Genomic DNA, 24,821 nt, shown 5'->3' on the forward strand with positions numbered 1-24,821 from the left:
CTTTAGTTTAGATTTGAACCTATCGTACCTACAAAGGTTTAGATTAGCAATCTAAGGACCTCTGGTTCGAACGTCTAGATTCGACACTATCGTACGCACAAAGGTTATTTATAGTAAGAGCCAGAAACGGTTCTTCTCATAAGATCCACTTCAGTTTTGCCTAGGGTTAGGGTTTCAAAATCTTCGTAAGAACCAGGGTGAAGAATCGGCGAGCGACTGAAGAACATGGTTCAGTCGCCAGATCTAGCGAAGAAGAAGGGTTCGAGGAAGAGAAATCGACGAAAAGTGGATGAAGAAGAGGATGAGATCATACCGGAGAAGAAACAGCGGGGAAAGATTGGAGTTCAAATTCAAGAAAACGAGAAGAAAGATGAGGTTATGAATGAAGAAATTGAGAGTATTTCCAAGAAGAAAAAGCAGGGGCTGCCATTAAAGCGTAAGGATTCGGATCAGCTGGTTAAATTGAAGGAAATCGTCAATACGGAGGAGATAATGGAGGCTGAGAAGGGGAAGAAGAAGCTGAAAAAGGAGATAATGAGCAGATCAGAAGCGGATGAAGATCTAGATGGTTTAAATGGGTCCCGTTCTGTTAGGGTTTCGAACCGTCCGAGGCCGAGTTTGGGCGATGGGATGACTGTAAGCTAATTCTTGGACTGTTTGTTTGATTTTCTTGCATTTGATCAGTGTTTTTATTTCTCTCTCTCTCTCTCTCTCTTTTTGTTTCAGAAGAAGAAGGTGGCGAAACCAGGGGAAAGTAACATGTGCCATCAGTGTCAGAGGAATGATAAAGGAAGGGTTGTTCGTTGCAAGAAATGCCCAAGCAAACGATACTGTATACTCTGTATAGAGAAATGGTATGTTGTCTGTGTTTGAATTAACAGACAATTGTTACTGTTTGGTAGATAAAATACGGAATTTTCTCTTCAGATTGATTGGTTTATTGACACTTTGAACTTGTTTTATACAGTTTTTCCTTTTGGCCATGGCCATATTTTCCTATTTTTCTCTTTTCTTATTTTTTCCAATGCTAGATTATGTTCCATGTCTTGCACTTAACCAAGTCAAAGGTGTCTCTTTTTTGCTTTGTTTGGTATATATATTACTATCAACAGTGGAGTTTAATGGGCATTTTTTTTTCTGGGATGGCTATGGGAGTGGACTTTGTCCAGTAGTATTGAGGTTGTGTGGTTATTTGATTCTGTATATTTGATAATTGATTTCTTATAATTGGAAAGAATGTGTTAAAAGAGAGAAAAATCTGCGACCGCAATGCTTACATTTGGGTATGCAATCCCATCATAGTTGTTGATGACTTTAAATGTATTTGGTTGTCCTCACATCCATTTTTCAATATGCTACAATCCTATCGTATATGTTATCTGCGAGGTAAGATGGACAAGATTTCCTTATTAATTTGTCATACATTTCGCTTTCGCGAGAAATAACAGCCAACCAACTTAGGAAGCTAAAGATGTCTATCCAACATACACCCATGCTAGAAGTGGTCATGCAATTGTCATTGTTACAAAAAAACTCTCTTCCTATAATCCTGTTTAAAATGATAAGGTTTGTTTCACCATTTGATGCAAGCCTATAGCCTGTGGATTAACTTCTGGTAACTTAGGAGCAAAGTAATGATTTTTATTTCAAGTGAATAATAGCAAGCATTCTTGGTGCAAACCCGGTGGCTTACGGATAACTCTAGGAACTTTAGGAGCTCAATGGGACCAAGTCGTGAAAATCACATAGCCTAATCATTTCCTCAAACATATAAATAGTGTCAAATAAATTTTCAGCATAGGAAATCATCATGGCTAGCATTAGACATAAGCCATTAATAGGAAACGATTCTACTTTAAGCAATTCTTGCCTTTAACAACTTTCATACTATAAAAGAATGGAATAAAAGGCTCAATTATACTAAAATAAGATCTGCATACATGCTGTCCATAAAGAAATGAGAGATCTAAGGACCAAAACTACGCTAAATAATGGAAATAATCCTAAGGTAATCTAGGGTAAATCAAGGGCAAGGATCCTATGGGTTTTAAAGGGGTAAAAAGCTCGAAATTAGGGCTGAAATTAAAGGAAAGATCTCAGCGATAGGCATAGCAGCCCTTTCACCAAAAATCCGTGCAAGCGAGGACCCAAGAGAGTGGGGGAGAGACTCATGGGCACGATCAGAACTTCGGGCAGCAGCAACCTCTCAAAATAAGACGTGGAGGGTTCAAGAGGGTAGAAGAGAAGAAGAAGGCGAAGAAGATAAAGAAAAGAAGGGAGTTGGAGAGATTCAAGAGAGGAGAAAGAGAGAGGAAACCGACAGGGGGGGGGGGGGGCGAGAGAGAGAGAGAGAGAGAGAGAGAGAGAGAGAGAGAGAGAGAGAGAGAGAGAGAGAGAGAGAGAGAGAGAGAGAGAGGGGAGAGAGAATTTTCAAAAAAAAGAAGGGAAAAATGCATATACACCCCCTCAACTATCTGACATTTTCACCTAACCCCATAGTTTCGAAGTCACCAACAACACAAGGAAGGGAAGAGAAGAGAAGATGAGGAGAAGAAGGGGAAAGAGAAAATTTTCAAAAAAAAGGGAAAAATGCATGTACACCCCCTCAACTATCTGACATTTTCACTTCTAACCCCATAGTTTTGAAGTCACCAACGACACCCCTTGAGGTTTCGATGGGTTTTAGTTAGGCCCCCTCTGTTGACTGTCCGTTAGTTAAACCTGACGGAATGACTAAAAGTAACCATGGTTGACATTTGGAGGACACTAATACCCTCCCCAATCGTTTACAGCCATTTCATACCACTTACTTCTTCCTTCAAATGATATTTCTCCCTACCATTTATAGAGGACGTCATTCACCTGTTATGACGGAATTTGCAGAGGGTTCACACCATTTCCATTCAAGGTTCACGCCATTTCCATCAAAAGGTTTAGGGTTACACCATTTCCATCTAAGGGATCAGGGTTCCACCTTTTTTTCCTACTTGGCAGTTGTTTTAGATGGCATCAGGTGGATCCTCTTCAAGTAAACCCCAGGGTTACGCCATTACCACACGTCATTGTGGACAACCAGTGCCTATCGGAACATCATGGACAAGTAATAATTTTGGGAGAAGGTTTCTAGGCTATTTTGGCTATCAGGTGAGTATTTTGTGGTTCTTTGGTCTCGTTTTTGGTTTTATTTATGGTTAATTTGTTGTTCACATTGTTTCAGATGAATGCTGTATGTGAATTCTTCGAATGGGTTGATCCACCCGTTTGTCTCTGAGGAAGAGCTATTGTGCCTAGGGTGTTGGGGAAGATTGGTAAATTGCAGATGGAGGTTGCAAGGTTGGAGGCGGAAGTTGCGATATCTCATGGGAGGGAGAAGGTTTTCCGAACCTTGATAGGCATTTCCTGGGGTGTAGCTTTACTTTTGATTGTGTTGTTGGTTGTCCTTTTTGTGAATGGCTGTGGTAGTGGAAAAAAAAGTATTTGCCTTGAAAAAAATGGATGTTCTAGATGCCAGTAATTTGAAGAAATTGCAGTCTGCCTCTATGTATTATGTTACCTTTTCTAATCTTTCCAGTTCTATTTTAACAAACGTTAATGCTTGATGTCTAAGATTGTAAAAACATTCCATTTATGTTGAAACTCCCTCTCACTTATCAATATATGAGAGCAACATAGTGGATTTGGAGAACAAATAACACCCTCACTTCTCAATTCATGTTTTTTTACAGTCAATCCAAATCTGCAAAAAACATGATATGCTTCAGTTTCCAAATTCATTTTGTCAGCTGAAGTGAGGGTGTGTGTGCTTGTGTAATTGAGGGAACAAACAACAACACGCCGATTTCGAAATTCAATTTGTCAGCTGAAGTGAGAATGTGTGTGCTAGTGAAATCTGAGGGAACAAACAACAACACCCTGACTTTGAAATTCAATTTGTTATCTAAACAAAAAACATCCTCACTTCTCTATTCATGAGGGATGCTCAATCAATCCGCAAGTAAATGAATTTCAAAGAATACATATAGACCTGCAAATGAGGGATGCACAAAATACGCAAGCATGATTACCTGCTCAAGCATGATTACCTGATTTTTGAAGTTGCTGAAGAATACATTCATGAGACACGACATTGTTCTCAGAACCCACCTACACATTAAATTTGACATAAAGAACCCAACTACATTTACCTTGTTAAGAAGGCACATGACATTGTTCACAGAACCCAAAAATACACCAAGAAGAAAAGCATAACCATCGAAATCCACCCAAAATACAACTGCTTATCTATATCGACAATCGGTCCATCCAAATGCATCAAAATCTACGCAAAAAAACTATTCAGTTGTGACCGCCACCCAAAAATCTATTCAGTTGTTGCTGCCACCCAAAAATCTATTCTTTATGAATGGATTCATAAACATCTAATCCATTCAATTGTCACTGCCTATCAGTTGCCACCATGAGCTGAAGATTGTTGAGTCCCAACATATGGTCCGCTGCTGTGACACCCCTTGTCACACCTGAACTACTTCCCACACCTGAAGTTGAAGCAGCATTTGTTCCAGTAGATTTCCAAGGAGACTGCATTTGTGTCAAGAACAACAAGTTAGCTGGTCAGAGCTAACAACTACAGAAGCTGGTCTAATTCAAGCAATAAGATAACTACACATACTACTTGTCTTGTTGGATATGAGTAAAACTGGCCATTATAGAGACCAATCCCAAAAGGTGTACCTCTTCCTCCACCTCTGCTATCTCCTCCTCTACCTCTCGCACCTCTTTCCCCTCTTCCTGCACTTCCTCCACTGACCATTGTATCCTGCATGGACCAATGACACAGAAATATCAGAAAACCAATCAAAGAAGCTGCTTTAAAAAGGATAACCTATGAAATACATGATGGAGGTATCACATGAACCGGGAATTACCTGGCCTGAGCTATCCCTTACACCTATGCTACCATATGATGGAGCTCCTCTTGCTCCACTTCCTCCACTAACAATTCTATCCTGCATGCACCAATTACACATAATGACTCAAAAAACCAATCAAAGAAGCTGCTTTAAAAGGGTAACCTATGTTGTACATGATGGAACTATCATATGAATAGGGAATTACCTGGCCTGAGCTATCCCTTACACCTCTGCCACCATATGATGGAGCTCCTCTTCCTCCACTAACAGTTGTATCCTGCATGCACCAATTACACAGAATGACTCAAAAAACCAATCAAAGAAGCTGCTTTAAAAGGGTAACCTATGTTGTACTTGATGGAACTATCATATGAATAGGGAATTGCCTAGCCTGAGCTATCCCTTACACCTCTGCCACCATATGATTGAGCTCCACCCCTCCTAATAGGTTCTTTTGCTCTGTTGTGCCCTACACCTCTTCCAACAGGAGCTCCACCCCTCCTAATTGGCCCTTGCTCTTTTGATCTAACTGGCCCTTTAGAAGTACCCTTTCCTCTTCCTTTGATTGGCCCTTTACATGTACGTGTATTGTGTCCAAATTGGCCACACTTACTACACTTCAGTGTGATTCTTTCTTTTCAACTTGAAAAGATTGGAAGGCTTTCGAGGCTCATCTATATCCCTCCTCAACTTCTTAGGCCTTCCTGGAGGCCTTCTCATTGGAGGGGGCTAGACAGGATCCATGTCTGCTTGAGGCCAGTGTTTTATACTAGGAATGGGGTGAATGATCTCTCTGTAACTTCTCTCGAAGGCATCTCGATGATAGTATGGGTGCACATATCTTTCTACATTCTCATGCTTGAAGAAGATAGCAGCTACTGCATGGGTGCATGAGATATCCGTTAAGTCCTAATTTCTGCAACTACAAGTCTGTTGGTCTAAATTGACTACATACTGTTTTCCAAACTTCTCCACTTCAAACTCCTCTAACTCAGACCACTCCACATGACATTCACAAGCTAACATCTTAGCCTTTTCTAACTTCTCTTGTATTTTAGGGCAAATGGGACCTTGATACTTCTCCATCTCCGATCTTTACTTTTGAAACCTCCCCATAAGCAATCTCCTTATTGTTTCCAGCAATGTCAGAATGGGCTTATCTCTTGCAGGGAGGATGAATCCATTGAAAGTCTTAGACAGATTGTTCACTAGGAGATTGCACTTCGACCTAGGACTGAATGTGGATCTCGACCATTTGAATCCATTAAAAATGGTTTCAAGACCCAAATCTAAAAGGCTTGCTGGTCCTCTTCTCTTCTCGGTGGTCCTCTTCTCTTCTCGGTGGTCCTCTTCTCTTCCTCTTCTTAGTTACATGCAAATAAGGGATTACCCCCATTTGAATCCATTAAAAATAGTTTCAAGACCCAAATCTAAAAGGATAAAAATTCAACTTTCTATTTCTAGTACAAAATTCAAAAAAATGGGTCGGGTCAAAATCTTAACTTCCAAACGATGGGGTATTTTTCCAATTTTAAAAATTCATGAATTCTATCATTTCCAAACATTATTAATTCTCAAAAGTCTGGTAAAAAATTCTCATAATTTGGTTTCTAATTTTTTTTTATCGGGTCCGGCATTGGTCTACGCACTGGTCAACACATATATTTCAGGTGAGTGATTTTCCTTTAAGTAAATGTTGGATCTTTTAATAAAGTGTTTTTTGTTTTAAAAAATATTTGGTTCATATAATTATTTCTTATTTTTTTTACTAATTTTTTAGTTTTGTAATTTTTTTTAATATTTAACTATTAAAAAAAACTATTCGACCCTTCACACTTCCCACCTTCCTGAGAGCCTTAGCTTCCCGCTTACCGCTTTCGCTTCCCGCTCGGGCAACCTTGTGAATTACTACTGGTTGCCGATTTCTAAAACCTTGTTAAGAAATCAACTAATCATACTGGATGATCTTGCATGTTAACTCACCCCAAACTTCTTGTTTTAGTATATGATTACCTACTTGGCTATGTTAGCTTATGTGATCATCATTCTTGCAGATCATAAGGCATGGATAGTTGCTGCAATCATTCATTCTCGCTAGGGACCTGAGTGTAAGGACAACTTTTTAGTTCGTGGCAGATTTTGTGGTTAAGAGATTTTTAGCTTTTGCTTATAGGAAGATCAGAACCTTCTTAGGACATGGGTCCTTAGTGTATTTTTTTATCACCAGGTTATGTTGTTATAGAAACTTAAAGTTATGAAATATTATTCTCCTTGTATTTGTTTTTGGCTTTGCTGCACACTTTGATGAAACATGAAGAATAATCGCTTCTGCATCATGTCTTGAGATGTGGCGACCACTCGTACGTCGAAGCATGTGTGTGGATGCTTCGGGGTACGAGCTGGGCGGCACAGTGTGATTCCTAGTTGTCTTGGCTGGGTGCTCCAATGAGGTATCATCTGATTATTCGTCACCTGTATTGGGTCCTCTAGTAAGGAGATTGTCTCCACCATGGTTTTGGAAAAAGGTGGGCCTTGATGATAGGAACAAGGTGTCATTGATTATTGTGTTAGCCCAATGGCTCTCACCTTGGTAATCTTCTATGTTTTGATGATTTCAAACACAAGTTGATTTGTGTTGTCAACTCTGATGTATTTGATGTTTTGGTGCATGTTTTAGAAATCCAATTTAATCAAATACTAAAGTCAAGAAAATCATGGATCATGGATAGAAACTATCATAAAGATCAAGATGAGAAGCCAAAGTAAAGATGAAGGCTTGGAACATTCATGAAGAGCTTGTGGAGCCAAAAGAAAAAAAAAGATGATCCATGGTGACGGTGAAGACTTGAAGAGATGAAGTCATTGGAGATATCTAGTGTTTGTCAAGTCTCAGAATGTAAAAGTCAAATCCTTAGCTTATGATTTATTAGAGGCATCAATGAGGCATTACTAAGATCCCAAAGAATATAAAATGATAAGGGAAGATCACATAGACCCAAAGCCCAAGTGCCAAAGTGAGCCCATATATGAAAAGCATCAATTTGGCACTTGCATGAATGACCTTTCAACAAAATTCTATGATAATCAGTTCAAAATATTTTCAAATTTTTTTGAAAATATTTTTAACGATAGCTCTCCTTTTTCTAATATTCGTAGAGCACAAGAACGTTGAAATCCAATAAGAAACGAAGGAGATATGAATTTTACAAGTTGACAGCTGAAACTTGGAATCCAGTTACGGAACTCCGTGGGATCCCACGGAGCTCCAAGCTCAGAATTCCGTGGGATCTCAAGGAATTCCGTGGAGGTTTCTGGTCCAAAATAAAAATGCATAACTGCTAGCACGAAATTCCGCCGGTAGCCTCCATACTAGTTGTTGGGAGCCCTATAACGGCTAGTTTTGGTTTCCCTTGCCTATATAAAGGTCTCTAATCTCCCTAAACTTAATTCTAACACTCCCTAAGCCTCATTTGAATACATATTTAGATAAAGAACATACTTGAGCATCTCTTGATTCAAAGACAAGGATTGGATTATGAGCTTTCATTGTACATCTTCTACATCAAGATTGTAACATTTTGAAAGGGATTTTTGCTTTCTTTCTTTCTTTCTTCATCAAAGATTGTAATTGAGCGAGTGTTCGGAGACGCGTAGCCTTCTCTCCGTGGTGGGGATCACCACCGAGGTTAAAGCGTTCGGATTGTATTTTTGGCACGGACTTTCGCCGAAGTTAAGAAGATCAAATAGTGAAGCCATCAACCTATTTTGTTGGTGGAGTGGAGTAGCCCTCGTGGGTTTGAGGACCGAACCACACTAAATCTTTGGTGCACTTCTTTTAACTCTCTCTTATATTTCTTTCACTTATATTTATCTTTCTTGATTTAATTTTTAATTGATCTTCAAAGTTCAATTTGGGCTAAAATTGATTCGTTGGATAAATAGGGTAAAAGTTTTTGAGACAGCCAATTCACCCCCCTCTTGGGTTCCCACCATCATAGTTGGGCCTATCGTTGCATTCTCAGATTGGTTGCCTCGAACTGGGTCCTCCAGCGGGGTAATATCGTCCCTGCTATATGAGCATAACGGATCACGTCCTACTAAGGCAATTGCCTATCAAGTCATACTACTACATTCGAATGACGTGTGTTCTTTTTGCGGTGTAAGTGCCCTCTATGTAATGTGTGTGATTTGACTTGTGAATCTTGATGCTTGATTAATTATAAGGGCAGCCTGGTGCTCGAGGCTCCCGCCATTGCGGGGTCTGGGGAGGGCTAGATGTACGTAGCCTTACCCCTGCTTTGCAGAGAGGCTGTTTCCGTGACTCAAACCCGTGACCACCAGGTCACAATGGAGCAACCTTACCGTTGCGCCAAGGCTCGATTAGTTATGAATTCATGAATACATGATACGAAAATCTGAAATCATACTATGAAATTATGAAATGTATTTTATAAGCAAATTGTAGTGCTTTACTGAATTCGTACAAAAATGTAGTTCTTTACTGAATACATTATGATTATTGTATTTCATGTTATATGTGAGCATGGCATGACTAGACATGGCTTAGCCTTATAGAATATTCTTTAATTACTTACTGAGCTGCTAGCTCACTCGATTCCTTCACTTGCTTTTGTAGATGTTTGAAACCTCAGGTTGGGGTCACTACCGGTAAAGATCATTTGAGACTCGAAAGAAGAGGGAAAGATTATACATGTGTTTACAGGTAACTTGTATGTAATGTGAAGAGGAGATGGTTCTGTAAGAAAAATCTGGTGGGTGTTTTAGGGATAAAACTTAAATTAATAGATGAATGGAAGAAATCTTGAATGTTTTGTTTAAATGCATATGAAAGTTCATCTATTAACTCTGAACAATGCTTGGGAATACTTTTGACGGTGCTACACCCTTGCGATCTTCATGTCCCGTGGCGTGGGCAGTGGCAGGAGGTCGGATGTGGGCAGCAAAAGGGAAAAAGCAAGGGAAAGAAGACTCTTGTAACAGTAGTTAGGACCATGGTTTCAAATTTTGGTTTCGGAATCCGTTTCGGTCCTGACCGAACCGAAAATTTGAAATTTCGGCTGAAATCCGTCGAAATCATATTAACGCCTATTTTTTCTCGTACATAATTTCGATTGAAATTTCCGAAATTTCGGTAATTTCAGCTGAAATTTCGGGATAGTAAAATCCCTTAAATTTCAGACGAACTTCGTCAGTATAGACGAAATTTCGACCCAAAATTCGAAATTTTGGCCGAAATAAACAACTGTTTTGCGTATTTCCGATTTCGGTTTTGGTCTCCACCGAAACCTGAAATCTCGGACCGAAATTTCGGATTTCGGACGAAATTTAAATCCATGGTTAGGGCAACAGAGAAAGAAAGGACGGCAAGGCTTCAAAAAACAGTCAAGAGATAAGACAGGGAACATAGGGCGGACTGAATCATTGAAGAAAAAAAACGTAGGGGGGGGGGGGTTGGAACTGCTGAGAACTGTTTGGTGATAACAGTCATAGTTTTAAATTTTGGCCTTGGTGATAACAGTCATAGTTTTAAATTTTGGCCGAAATCTGAAATTTCGGCCGAAATAATTCGGTTCGGTTTGGACCGAAACCGAAATTACATTGAGTCGGATTTCTACATGATTTCTCAACCGAAATTTCGTTTTTCAACCTTATTTACAAAATTTCTACCAAAATGTAAAAGATTTCCACTGAAATGTAAATATTTCCACCAAAATTACTGAAATTTCCATCGAAGTGGCTGAAATTTCCACCGAAATTTTGTACTTTTCTGTGGAAATTTTAAGAAGACCATAATTTTTGTCAATTTTTTACATGATTTCGGCCTAAATTTCCACCAAAACCAAAATATTTCTGTTTCGGTGGCGGCCGAAACCGACATTTAAAACCTTGATAACAATCACGAACAACAGTTAGAGGGAGCAGGGAAAAGAAAGGAGGGGACAACTGAAAGTCGGCAGTGGAATCGATGAGCACAACGGAAGCAAAACTGCGGTCAAAATATTTTCATTTCCACCGACCGAACCAAGATCCTAGTTATTAGATGAATCCATAGCGATGAATTGAAATACAGGGATAAAGAAAACTGTACCAATTGATTGACAAATACCGCCAATCTCTGCTTGATCTACTCCTGCTAGGTGCCCGACGTTTCTCAAACCCAAGCTGCCCTGGGTTGATTTGTGAACAAACTGTGTCTGACCATTTTTTCCCATTTTCCCCTCGACTGTTGGATGGGTTAGGATCATCCTATGGGTCTGATTTTTTGTGGACACCCTATCTAGGTAAGGGACTTTCAAATGAATGGTTTGGATCACCCAAACAATGTGGGCCCCCACTGTATTTAACCCGACCGAGTAGATAAGCTTAGCTACAAGACCGAGTAGCAACACTTTTCCGATATATATATATATATATATGAGGAAACTGTTGCTCACCAAACTTATGGTGAGCTAGCTTGCCCAATCACATGGGGGCCCACTTTGTTAGGATGATCCAAAGCATTCATTTGAAAGTCCCTTACATAGATGGGGGGTGTACCAAAAATCAGCTCCATAGGATCATCCTAACCCCTCCATACACAAATCTGCCCCATTTTTGTCCTCCACAAATGGAGGGGTTAGGATGATCCTATGGAGCTGATTTTTGGTACACCTCCTATCTATGATAAGGCCTTGCAAATGAATGGTTTGGATCACTCCCCAAAATGTGGAACCCATGTGATTGGGCAAGCTAGCTCACCATAAGTTTGGTGAGCTTAAGTTTCCTCTCTCTCTCTCTCTCTCTATATATATATATATATATATATATATATATAGAGAGAGAGAGAGAGAGAGAGAGAGAGAGTTCCTAAGGTGTCACCTCATATAGCTTATATGAGGTGGCGCTCACAAAACATAAGGGGCCCACATTTTTGGGGTAATCCAAACCACTCATTTGAAAGGCCCTTAGATGGATATGGTGCCTACAAAAAATCAGGTCCATAGGATCATCCTAATCCTTCCATTTATGGAGGTTAAAAATGGGCAGATTTATGGAGGTTTATACCCATCCATTTCAACCTCCACAAATGGAAGGGTTAGGATGATCCTATGAAGTTGATTTTTTGGGCACACCCTATCTATGTGAGGGCCTATCAAATGAATGCTTTGGATCATCCAAACAAAGTGGGCCCCTTATGTTTTTAAGCGCCACCTCATATAAGCTATATGAGGTGACACCTTAGGAACTCTATTCTCATATATATATATATATATATATATATATATATATATATATATAGAGAGAGAGAGAGAGAGAGAGAGAGAGAGAGAGAGAGAGAGAGAGAGAGAGGGAGAGAAAACGGTTCCTACACATGTGTAGATAGTTCTCTACACACTAGCTTAAAATACAGTGGGGGTCCACATTGTTTGGGTGATCCAAGCCATCCATTTTAAAGGCCCTCACATAGATAGGGTGTCTACAAAAAATCAGATCCATAGGATCATCCCAACCCTACGATTTGTGGAGGTAAAATGGATGTCTTTAAACCTTCACAAATTAGTCCATTTTTTGCCTCCACAGTTCGAATGATTAGGATGATCCTATGGATCTGATTTTTTGTGGACACCCTATCTATGTGAGGGCCTTAAAAATGAATGGTTTGGATCACCCAAATAATGTGGCCCCCACTGTATTTTAAGCTAGTGTGTAGATAACTTATCTACACATATGTGTAGGAACCGTTCTCTCATATATATATATATATATATATATATATTGCCCTGAATTGTTCATTTCTGCCTTGCTTTTCCAATCAAAATATTACGATCTTCAAACCATGCCATTCTTCTTGATCGTTGTAGAAGTGCTCGCTGTAGACAAATGGTAGGTTGTGGGAGTAGACTATAATGCAGAACATTACAACTTAGTACTTACTAATAAAATAAATAAAATGATAATGCAATTATGATATTTTAGTTAAAAAAGAAGACTAAAATATCTTGTTCTGTAACAATGAGGCTGCTTATTTCACCTTTTGTTAATTATCTTCTAGTAATTCTTACTTTTTTTAAGGTCCTATAATGGAATTGCACATTTTGATATTTTCCTCTGCTAACATGCTATAATATATGCCACTAAATTGCCGTAGTTAGAGCAAATTTCTTCCATTTCTTTCTTTATTATCTTATAGTTTCTATGTTGAACTTGAATGCAACACCACATACAATACAAGTTAAAGAGTTATATATACCATTTCTATTTCTGCAATACTCGGTGACGATAATATGCTAGAGGGTCATTTGTGAGTTCTAGATTGAATGCTTTTGATGGTGTTGAGCAGAAATTCACTCATACTGAGGGAATAGTTGCATCCTATAGAAGGATACCATCTCATTTATAAAAAAATAATTCTTCTTTTATAGTTGAGCCACCAAGTAATTAATGCTTCATCTTGTGTTATTCTTTGTGAATTCATTATTTAAACCATCTTTTTAACAGATTGTTTTTTCTTAACTTTTTACCAGCAATAGCCTTTCTGGCCATTTTCTCTATAGACAGCGTAGCCTTGTCAGTGTTTCATATATTTCAGCTGCAGTCTCTTATCTTTTCTTCCTATAAAAAATGCTACACCATAATTATTCAAGTGAATTTTATGTATTCATCTAATTTGAATTTTATGTATTCATCTTATTTTGCTCAATTCTTTGCTTGGATCACGAACAATAGGTATCCTCGTATGTTAGAGGCAGAAATTGCAGAGGCTTGCCCAGTTTGTCGTGGAAATTGCAACTGTAAGACGTGTTTACGTCTGCATAAGATACCCGAGGTCTGTTTGTTATAAATTGTCCAGCATTCATTGTTCACTGAAATAACTTTTCATCCTCCTAGCTCGATCAATGCCATATGATATTGTTCATGGTTTACTTGCAGATTTCAGAGAGGAAGGTGAATGAAGCTGAAAGAAAACGATGGTCTCGTTATTTGATAGGTCGACTTCTCCCATTTCTGAAACAAATAAGTCAAGATCAAATACGAGAAAAGGAGTTGGAGGCTAAGATACAAGGTATAACTTGCCTTAAGTTTTAGCTTTATTGTTCTTCTTAATTGTTTTCTAACAGAATTTTTCATTTGAATAGGATTATTACCATCTGAAATTGAACTTGAACAGGCGGTTTGCTTGAATGATGAACGTGTTTATTGGTAGATTTCTCTTCTCTGAATTATTGTAAAATTTCTCATTAAATTTGTTTAGACTTTCTATATTGTGTTGGGGTTTTTAATTTGTTGAGAACCTGATTTATAATAGTTTCCTGGACCAGTGACAACTGCAAAACTTCTATTATTGACTTTCATAGAAGCTGTCCAAACTGTTCGTATGAACTATGCCTTAGTTGTTGCTTGGAGATCCGTGAAGGTCGCCTACTTGGAGGTGGTGTGCCATTGACTGAATGGGAAGCCAACAGTAATGGAGGTATCCCTTGTCCTCCAAAGGCAATGGGTGGCTGCAATGCTGGCCTTTTGGAGCTCAAGTGCATCTTTCCAAAGGACTGGATCTTGGAGTTGGAAAGGAAGGCAGAAGAAATTGTTGGCCGCAAATTTTTTTTGCGATTGCCTGATATTTCCGCACGATGCTCCTGTTTTAATTCGGGTGGCCATATCGATTCCAGTAACACACGAAAAACAGCTTCTAGGGAAGATTCTGATGACAACTATCTATATTGCCCAACTGCCGGAGATACTCGACATGGAGACCTAGATCATTTCCAGATGCATTGGATAAAAGGTGAGCCAGTGATTGTTCGCAATGTTCTTGATTTCACATCTGGCTTGAGCTGGGAACCATTTGTTATGTACCGTGCATTTCGTGAGAAGACGAATTCTAGGACTGGTTCTGAGTATTTGTCAGTGACGGCTCTTGATTGCCTGGATTGGTGGGAGGTTAGTTTTATTGCCCGCCATGGTGAAAGCCATATTATATTTTTACCATTATGTTCTACATGCATCCCGTTAGCCGTCTACATAATCACAAACATATTATACGGTCACACCGCATATGGAATCATTGCTTTATGCATAATACGATATGGTTTCTGTTCGCCTTAGCTTCCTGTGTGATTAAGCTGTGTTTCTTCCATTACACAATTATTTCCTAATTCTCTTCAATTCTTTAATAGGGACATTGGCATTGGCATTTTTTACTGTAATTGTGACTGTGCCTCTGAGAATGTGAATTGGTCCATGGGTCTCCCCTGTCTTTTCTAGTTATCTAACTCTGGTTTATATTACAGTTGTGGTCATATGGTGGACTATTAACATTGTTTATTTGCTGATTTCTAGACTGACCATGAAGCCAATTAAGATTCACAATCCTCTTGGAGAATAATACATGGTAGACAGCAGATTTACCATACTGTCTAATGGGCGTCTCCTTAGTTCATACATGTATTTATTTTGTTCTTTATATTTGTGTTGTGGAACTGTCCTCAATCTTTATTTTTGCACCCGCATCACTGTTCCAAACTGGTGTACTGTATCTAACTTTTGTATCAAATTTTGATATAATATACAGGTTGAGATTAATATTAGCCAGTTTTTCAGAGGATACACAGAGGGGAGAAAACATAGCAATAATTGGCCTCAGATGCTCAAATTGAAAGATTGGCCCCCTTCTAATTTCTTTGAAGAGCGCTTACCACGCCATGGTGCTGAATTCATCAGTGCTTTGCCATATCTCGAATATACTGATCCCAAGCGTGGTCTTCTTAATGTTGCTGCAAAGCTACCAGCAAGAACCCTGAAACCAGACTTGGGACCAAAGACATATATAGCTTATGGGACAGTTGAGGAACTGGGGAGGGGAGATTCTGTAACTAAGCTTCATTGTGATATGTCAGATGCGGTATGCTCAGTTCTTACTATGTCTCACGGCTTGTCTCTATCAATAATCAATATTTGAAAGCTCAACTCCAATATGGAAAATTTATTGAATGTGTCATTTGAAAATGTTTTTGTTTTTTATATGATTGATCTTTTTGAAGTTGGTAATCATAAAATTATCAGACTGGGTCGACTTGACAGAGTTCTGTGTCGATCAGTGAGTTTTTGCTATGTGTTGCCATATTCATAATTACAATGGGTCACTTAAATGAATGTTTCTTGGATATTCATTGCATTTCTATTTCTGGGTGATATTCGTTAAATATTTCCCATTATGTTCAAATATCAACACCATCTTGTAATGGCTTGTTGATAAATTTTGATCTTAAAGCTTCACATAGGACAAGTACAAATTAGTCTTATAAAGAAGAATTTTATGTTTTTCAAGTTGGTTGCTTTGATCTGACCTGGTTTTGAGTTTGACTAGGTTTTCTATTTCACTAATATCTCTGTCCAGGTCATTCTTCGTAATAATTTGATTATCTTATATCCTGGTCATTGTTGAATTGTTGTTGGGGAAATTTTCCTAATTTGTTATTCTGCTTTTCAATTCAGGTGAATGTTCTGACGCATACAGCCGAAGTGGTTCTTGACTCGAAACAGCTTTCCAGTATAGAAGAATTGAAGGAGGAGCATCGTGTTCAAGATCAAAGTGATCTTGGTATCATTCAACGGAAGCAGAAGGTTGATGAGAACCACCCTGAGCCATCTGCTAGGAAACACATCGCAGATGTGGATAAATTCCAGTCAGATGTCATCTCTACTGGTGCCGAGTTGCCTTCATGTGAAGCTTCCACTTTAGAAACTGGTCTGGTTTGTAAAATTCCAGCAGTTCATATGCAATCTGATGATGGCTTTAGTGAGAGAAATGGAGAAACCATTGTCCTTGGTGACGGACCTAAATTGAACAAGTTAGATGTTGTAGTTGGCAACTGTAAATATAATGCTGGTGTTCTCTCTGATTCCAAAGGCGAAATAAATGAAGAATTTGCTGGTATTGAAGAACAAAATGTGGGGGAGAGTGGTTCCTTTGCTGTCAAAACTGGAGACCATGAAGAATTTGTTGGCTTTGGTCAGGTAGAAGGGAAGGATCCTGGTTTCTTTGGTTTTAAATCTGAAACTAACGAAGATATTGATGATTTAGTTGTTGAACAAGGGGGAGAAAATGTCACTGAGCAGAAGATTTCCAATAGAGAAGAGTTACAGGAGGGGCATGAATCTCAAAATAACGATGGGCATGACGGTGTAATCCAGAAGGATCAGGTAGTGGTTGATCAGATGCACAAAGAACCATCTGTAGATCAATGTATGTCAGACATGGACGGTGCGGGGTCACATACCAGTATTAGTAGAGAAGTGGATGGTATGGGGTCACATACCATTACTGATGGAGAGTTTCCTGTATCTGAGTCTTCAATTATAGAAACGGGGAAGTCTCAATTCATTACAGAAATTGATAAACAACGTAATGACAGCCTTGGTGGGCAAAAAAAGGACCATGTTGGCTTGGATATCTCACCAGCATCAGAGGTACTGGATGTTGGAACTGGAGTTTGGGGAAAAGGAAATACATGCATTAATGAGCAAAAGGGGGACCCAGTTGGCTTGGATATCTCACCTCCATCGGATGCACTGGATGTTGGAACTGGAATTTTGACAGAAGAAAATAAAGACCATGTTGGCTTGGATATCTCACCAGCATCAGAGGTACTGGATGTTGGAACTGGAGTTTGGGGAAAAGGAAATGCATTTATTCATGAGCGAAAGGGGGACCCAGTTGGCTTGAATATCTCACCTCCATCGGATGCACTGGATGTTGGAACTGGAATTTTGACAGACGAAAATACTATTGTTACTGATGTCAATGGTGCAATTAGTGAAGAGCCTGTTGGAACTGATAAACAGTATAAGGTTGATACATATCTGTTTGTCAAAACTGAAACCAATGAAGAGTTTGACACCAGTATTAAGGATGATGTTCCTGAAGAAACTGATGACTGTGTAGATGTTTCTGGAAAGGGTTTGGCTAGCAAGAAAGTTGGTCGGGGTAGAAAAAGGCAGAAGTGTTGCAAAACCTACAAACCGCGTTCCAAGCTTCTCCCAGACCGTGTTTTGGGGAAATTGCAGAATAAGGAAGAGGTTAGTTCTTTAGGTGTCAAAACTGAGGCAACTGAGGAACTTGTTTTGAATGGGGTGCAGAAGGATGGTGAAGTACACAATATGGGGAAATCTAGTTCTAGAATTGTAAAAAGTTGTACTGGTGAACAGCTTAACAGGAATGGGACAAAAGAATGTGGTAAAGCTGCAAGTAATGAAGCACTTGAGACCTCGGTTGATGACCAAAATGTGGGAAAGAAGACAAGTAGCTGCCGAGATATTCCTAATCTTTCTGAAAATAGTTCAGATTCCCAAAAAGTCGGAAGTGATGGGAAGAAGAGGAGAAGAACACTTGGAGATTATGGCAACAAGCTGAGATCTGAACCGTTAGCCGGTGGTGCTCTTTGGGATATTTTCCGAAGGCAAGATGTTCCTAAGCTAGAAAAATATCTTAAGAAGCACTTTAGAGAATTCAGACACCTTCATGGTTCTCCGGTAGATCAGGTAACCAATAAAAATAATAATAAAAGGGAGAGTGGACTTATATCCATGTTGACAATTACTTATAATTTAAACTGATTTTGTTTGATCAGATTGTTCATCCCATTCACGACCAAAGTTTCTATTTAACTTTGGAGCATAAAAGGAAGCTCAAGGAGGAATTTGGTTAGTTTAGTTGTAACTTACTGTTCTCTCCTATTTTCCTTTTCCTTTGTTTCCCTTTTCTTGCCTCGTATTTGGTAGGCTGTTTGTTTTGTTCATACTCTCTGAATGATTTTTTAGATGCCTTGATGTTTGTGTAGGAATTGAACCATGGACTTTTGTTCAAAATCTTGGAGAGGCAGTCTTTATTCCTGCCGGTTGTCCTCACCAAGTTAGAAATCTCCAGGTATGTACATCATGAATTACTTAACATAATATGTATTCCTCAGGAAAATTCATAGTAGTCTTTTGTGTTCATGTTTCGAACAAGAAACTAAGAAGTGATTTCGTTGGCAATTTGCGGTGAAATCAACTTGTATCATTGGGCGGATCACTGGTCATGCCAATAAATTGTTGAGCACTCAATTGACTTACTGGACTTAATCTTCTGAAGCTCTTGTTTTTATATTTACAGTCATGTATAAAGGTTGCACTTGACTTTGTATCACCCGAAAATGTCGACGAGTGCATCCGCCTGACTGAAGAATTCCGAGTACTTCCCCAGGATCACAGGGCTAATGAAGACAAACTAGAGGTATATTGATCTCTTCCTTCTCTCTCTCTCTCTCTCTCTCTCTCTCTCTGTGTGTGTGTGTGTGTGTGTGTGGCATATACATGTATTTGTAGATGCTACAAATTCTTATATTGGCCAGTAGTCTCCAGCTACTTCAAAGCCAAACATTCTGAACCAAAGAATATTAACTGAGTAGCATTCTATGGTCAGTCTACCTGCACACTCTAAGGCCATTTCTGGTAACGGTAAATTATTTTTCATGATAAATAAGTTTTTCCAAGTGGCGAGGGAGGGGTAGGGGAGGGTGTGAGGAGACTTGAGAGGGTACGATTGAGTAGATATATTCCAGGAAAAAAACATTCGGGGGCCGTTTGGATACGCGGATTTTAGAATCCAGGATTTTAGTTTGAAAATAGTGTAAAAGATGGTTCATGATCAAGCTGCTGCATGCTGTCCTGGCATCGTTTCTTGGATTTTAAGTAAGAAAATCAGGTTTTAGAAACCTCTCCCGCATCATGAGATTTCTAAAACCTGGATTTCTTACTTAAAATCCAAGAAACGCTGCCAGGACAGCATACAGCAGCCAGATCATAAACCCTCTTTTACACTGTTTTCAAACTAAAAACCTGGTTTCTAAAATCTGCGTATCCAAACGGCCCCTCAGTGTAGTCAAACTTGCCCAAAATTTTACCTGCAGACAAGCCTGATTCTTTCCATGGTTACCAAATTCGGCTATATCAGTTAATTCAAATATCTCAGAATTGTTTTTCAAATATTCATATAAACAGAGTGTGAACTGACCCCACGACCTTTACAATACATGTACTTAAACAGTATACCGTGCAATCTTCTACTATTATTGGTTTGGTTTTTTTTGCTTGCTTGCTTGTAAAAATAAACTCAGTGTTTTTTCCCAAATTCTCTGACATTTGCTTTGACAACTTATCTCCATATCCAAATTTGGAATATGAATCAAACATCTATTTTTTATTGATTTGCATTGAATCTGAATGTGTGGAACAGGTAAAGAAAATGACCCTTCATGCAATCAACAAAGCTGTGAATGATTTTCTTGGGATACACGATCGTTCATACGATCTAGTGAAGAAATCCAAGCCAAAGTGAGTGTCGCTTGAAGCCTTGTGCACATTCTGATTTTGAATCGATATCATATTATGTCGATCCCATTACATTGTGTTCTTATGGTGTCTGCAATTGATTATAATGACATAAGATATGGTCAAGATCGTTGAGTTAGTAGTCGGTCCCAAGCCCAAGGATTGGTTGGTCTTCTTTGGATGGGGTAGGCTTATGCACCTATCAATCCTGGTGACTTTGGGCCGACAGCCTGTTGTCGAGATTTGATCCATCTTTGACTTTTTGGATATTATTGCAGGTCGAAGAAAAAGAAGCAACTGGTCAAGAGGAAAAAATAACCTACTGATTTTATCAAATCTGGTGAGCTCTCATTTCTGATTGTTATCTAAATTATTCTCAGATGCGGGCATTATCTATGTGGGGCGTACTATTTGCCCATTTTGTGAAGAAAATGTGTTTTCTACAGTCTCTCTTGGTGTCATTTGTTGCAACTTGCAAGTAAAACATCAGGTGAGAGATGTGGGATGGCTCTTGTTGTTCCTTTTTACGAGAGAATCAATCGGTAATTTGTATTTTTATGATTTTTATGATTGTTGTTAGAGTAGAAATGACTCGTATTTGACATTTTCCGAAGAAAAAATTACTGATTATATTATTTATAGTGAGGTGAAAAACTTGTTGAAGAAAAATGGTTGTCGTTGTACGACTAATTGTTCAAAAATCATTCATATGCTGGGCCCTGCAGGCGGCTATATTTATTCCATTATTCAAATATACTGGGCTCCATCTGAACTAAGTAATAAGGGATTTTGATAATTGATTTTCAGTTCAAAACTGATTATTAGACTCAATTTTTTACTCAAGAATTAATTCTCAAAATTCAAAAATAAACAAGGCTTAAGGATTAAGTTATATGTATTCATCGTTTGATCTTGACCAGTTATTTGACAGGTGAACAAAGTAGCAATAGAGACAAATTTCATTCCATAATAGCAAAGCATAGGGACAAGGTGTCCTCATACAGAGGATGGTTCTGGCTATAAGAATATAATCAGACAGACAGAAATATTACAGAAGCAAAAGTTCATGTATCCTCCACCCTAGAGCTATCAACATTCACGGCAGTGGTCTCCATATTGGCACCATATTTTGCACCCCTGTCTGCCGTTGTACACTTGTACACCATATTTTGCACGATCTAAGGATCAATGATACGAACCAAATACCAGATCTCATCTAGACTGTTGAGAGACTCCAAGGTCCACAACTTCTATTTGAGGCCCATGCTATGACGTTAGCAGTCTCCCCTTCGAGAACCTAAGTTATGCTTTTTGAACCATTTAAAACCAAATAAGAGTACCCCTTCAACTAGTTAGGGTCGGCCAATGAATCCTTTAGAAAATTTTCATGAAGAAGGTGAAAGAATCTATCCGGCTCAAATTAGCTAAGTCTAATTGTGACACTAGTTGGGTTCGTTTACATGGACCATTTTCTTCCATTCTCTCCTATCCAAGGTCATGTTCTCTGTTATGTTCCTAGCCATTAAGTCTTTCCTCACTGCTTCTACCCAAGTTGTTTTTAGTCAATCCCTACGTTTTCACTTGGCACGAGTTACTTCTTCTCACGGGAGCATTCAAAGGCCTACGTTGGATATGCCCAAACCATCTTAAGTGGCGCACTCTCATATTCTCCTCAATTGGTGTCACCCCCACCTTTTTACAGATGTCTTCATTTTTAATTATATCTAACTTTCTGTGGCCGCACATCCATCTAAGCATTCGCATCTCTGCCACACTTTTCTTATACACATGCTGCTTTTTGGTGGCCGAACATTCTGAGCCGTACAACATGACCAATTCAAAAGATCATTCGATATAGTTGAAATAACTGAATTTTGGGTTGTTCGGTCAAGTAACAAAACTCAATAGAATTAATAACTGTCTCAATGTAATCTTAGCTGGCCGCATAGCTATCTTATAAAATTTTCCCTTTAACTTGGTAGGTATTCTACGGTCGCACATAACTCCTGAAACATGCTTCCACTTCAACCAACCTACTCTTATTCTGTGGTTAACATGCTGTATGGCCTTATTGTAGTCGATCATCATCATCCACCACCGGAAATACGCATGATTTGATGTTAGACATTCCCAATGACATAGCTTTCGAGCCATTGAAGATCAACCCTATGGCCTCAAATGGACGGTCCAGATCACAACAACGTTGGGCTCACACTATGTATTAAGGGGTGTTCCTTATTGTAATACAACTAGGGGTGGCAATGGTTCGGTTTCGGTTAGGTTTGACCCCCAAACTGAACCGGACTGAAATTTGAATCGGTTTGGTTTTACTAAACCGAAACCGAATTTTTTGTTTGGTGTCGGTTCGGTTCCGCCAATTTTGCCACCCCTTACTCATAATCATTGTAAATATTCGGTTTTGGTTCGGTCGGTTTGATCCCCAAACCGAACCGAACCAAAATTTGAATCGGTTTGGTTAAACCAAACCGAAAACCGAAACCGAATTTTCGGTTCGGTTTTGGCTTGGTTCCGGTTCTGGTTCGGCCAATTTTGCCACGCCTAATTACAACGACTCACACGACTCACACCTTACCAGAGCATTCCTATGGTAGTATTTTCCATCTGGCATGATTTATTTTTAGGCCACTTGACATCCGAACTCTCGGGCCTGTCAGATGGACGGTCCAGATCAACCAAATGCGCCCTGTAATATTAGCTGGCCCTCAATTACATTAGCCAGCGCCCTACAAAAGCATTCTTCTATAACGGTCATCTTCCATTTGAACTTTCAAAAACTCTAAAAGACTAAAACACCATGCCAAACTCTGCTCCCGCTATTACTAAATGGTGACTAGGAATCCCTATCTAAATCATTCCTTAATCTCCCTTCTTGATCGATGTAAATCCATGAGAGAATTGAAGCAAATCCATGCCCGAGTAATAGCTTTCGGCCTCGCCGGAGATTATTTCTTCGCCTCGAAAATCCTACTCTTCTCCGCGGTCTCAGATTGCGGTGACATCGACTATTCCGATAAGTTCTTCCATTACCTCTCAAACCCAACTATTTTCAATTGGAACACCATCATAAGAGGCTACTCAAGAAGCAAAAACCCAAACCGTGCAATTTCCCTTTTTAGCAAGATGTTGCACGCCGGAGTCTCGCCGGACTATCTGACCTTCCCTTTTTTGGCAAAATCATGTGCCCGTTTATCTTCCCTCCGTCTTGGGATGGCAGTGCATTGTCACATTGCTAAGAGCGGAATTGAATTTGATCTCTTTATACAAAATTCACTAATCCATATGTATGCGGCTTGTAAAGAAATAGCAGCCGCACTTAAACTGTTCGACGAAATGCCTCATCGGAGTTTGGTTTCATGGAATGCGATGGTGGATGGCTATGCAAAGTGTGGCGACTTGGTTAGGGCACGCGAAATGTTCGAATCGATGCCGGAGAGGGATGTGGTGTCTTGGAGTGCTTTGATTGCGGGGTACGTTAAGGATGGGGACCACAGGGAGGCCCTAGCCATTTTTGAGAGGATGCAAGTCGTGGGTCCCAAGGCGAACGAGGTGACAATGGTGAGTGTTTTGTGTGCTTGTGCCCATCTAGGTGCGCTGGAGCAAGGGAGAAGGATGCATCACTATGTGGGTGGCAATGACTTGCAATTGAGTCTAGTGTTGCACACCGCCCTTGTTGACATGTATGCCAAGTGCGGCTCGATAGAGGAGGCTCTAACGGTGTTTCGTGCTGTCCCAATTGAACAAACCGATGTGTTGATTTGGAATGCGATGATAGGAGGTCTCGCCACACATGGGTTGAGCAAAGAGTCACTTGATATGTTTGAAGAAATGCAGACTCTGGGGATCCCCCCAGATGAAATCACTTACTTAGGGTTGTTATGTGGGTGTGCCCATGGAGGCCTAGTAGAAAAGGCGTGGCACTTCTTTAGGTCTATAGAACAACAGGGGAGGGCATTGAAGATTGAGCATTATGCTTGCATGGTCGATGTCCTTGGGCGCGCGGGTCGGTTGGATGAGGCATTTGAGTTTGTAAACACAATGCCATTCGAACCTACGGCTTCCATGTTAGGAGCTCTGCTTAGCGGCTGTAGAACCCATCGAAGGATGGAGCTTGGTGAAGTCATCGGCAAAAGGCTAATTGAATTGGAACCCGATCACGATGGAAGATACATTGGTTTGTCGAACGTGTATGCGGCTGCCAGTCGATGGGAAGATGCTAAGATGATGAGAGAAGTGATGGAGAAGAGGGGTGTTAAGAAGGTTCCAGGATACAGTTCTATGGAAGTAGAGGGAGTCCTTCATAGGTTCATTGCCCATGATAGAGCACATCCCCAATCAACAGAGATATACTTGATGTTGAATGGTATTGGAAAACAAATGAAATTGGAGTGTGATTATCAGAACAATGGCCATGATTTATTTGAAATAGAAGAGGATGGGTGAGTTGCATGCCTCTTAGTAGCCCATTTGCAAAAAATCTGTTAAAAGGCTATACTTACAGTTACAGAGTGATCATACTATTGG

The 24,821-nt window shown here is 39.5% G+C and overlaps 2 protein-coding genes across 4 annotated transcripts; both read left to right on the forward strand.

Moving 5' to 3' along the window:
* LOC143886855 (lysine-specific demethylase JMJ27-like) lies at window positions 1-20,965 on the forward strand. Of its 3 annotated transcripts, none has more exons than XM_077391008.1 (13): window positions 1-636; window positions 727-854; window positions 13,638-13,737; window positions 13,842-13,974; window positions 14,048-14,111; window positions 14,231-14,849; window positions 15,481-15,810; window positions 16,404-18,449; window positions 18,539-18,611; window positions 18,749-18,834; window positions 19,063-19,182; window positions 20,185-20,282; window positions 20,558-20,965. In XM_077391008.1, the coding sequence occupies exons 1-13, from the start codon at window positions 226-228 to the stop codon at window positions 20,595-20,597; spliced, it is 4,248 nt and encodes a 1,415-aa protein (XP_077247123.1). In that variant the 5' UTR covers window positions 1-225; the 3' UTR covers window positions 20,598-20,965. The 3 variants fall into 3 exon arrangements, with proteins under 3 accessions (XP_077247123.1, XP_077247125.1, XP_077247126.1); XM_077391010.1 differs by lacking the exon at window positions 1-636 and adding an exon at window positions 9,547-9,633; XM_077391011.1 differs by lacking the exons at window positions 1-636; window positions 727-854; window positions 13,638-13,737 and having other exon boundaries at window positions 14,218-14,849.
* A 2,035-nt stretch (window positions 20,966-23,000) lies between these two features.
* On the forward strand, window positions 23,001-24,801 carry LOC143886856 (pentatricopeptide repeat-containing protein At5g08305-like). The gene has a single exon (XM_077391012.1). It carries the CDS (start codon window positions 23,124-23,126, stop codon window positions 24,738-24,740), a length of 1,617 nt encoding a protein of 538 aa, XP_077247127.1. The 5' UTR covers window positions 23,001-23,123; the 3' UTR covers window positions 24,741-24,801.
* The last annotated feature ends 20 nt before the right edge of the window (window positions 24,802-24,821 follow it).

The sequence above is a fragment of the Tasmannia lanceolata genome, unplaced genomic scaffold (genome assembly GCF_043159265.1).
Source record: "Tasmannia lanceolata isolate RefF3 unplaced genomic scaffold, GAP_Taslan_0.1 ptg000011l, whole genome shotgun sequence".
Lineage (NCBI taxonomy): Eukaryota > Viridiplantae > Streptophyta > Magnoliopsida > Canellales > Winteraceae > Tasmannia > Tasmannia lanceolata.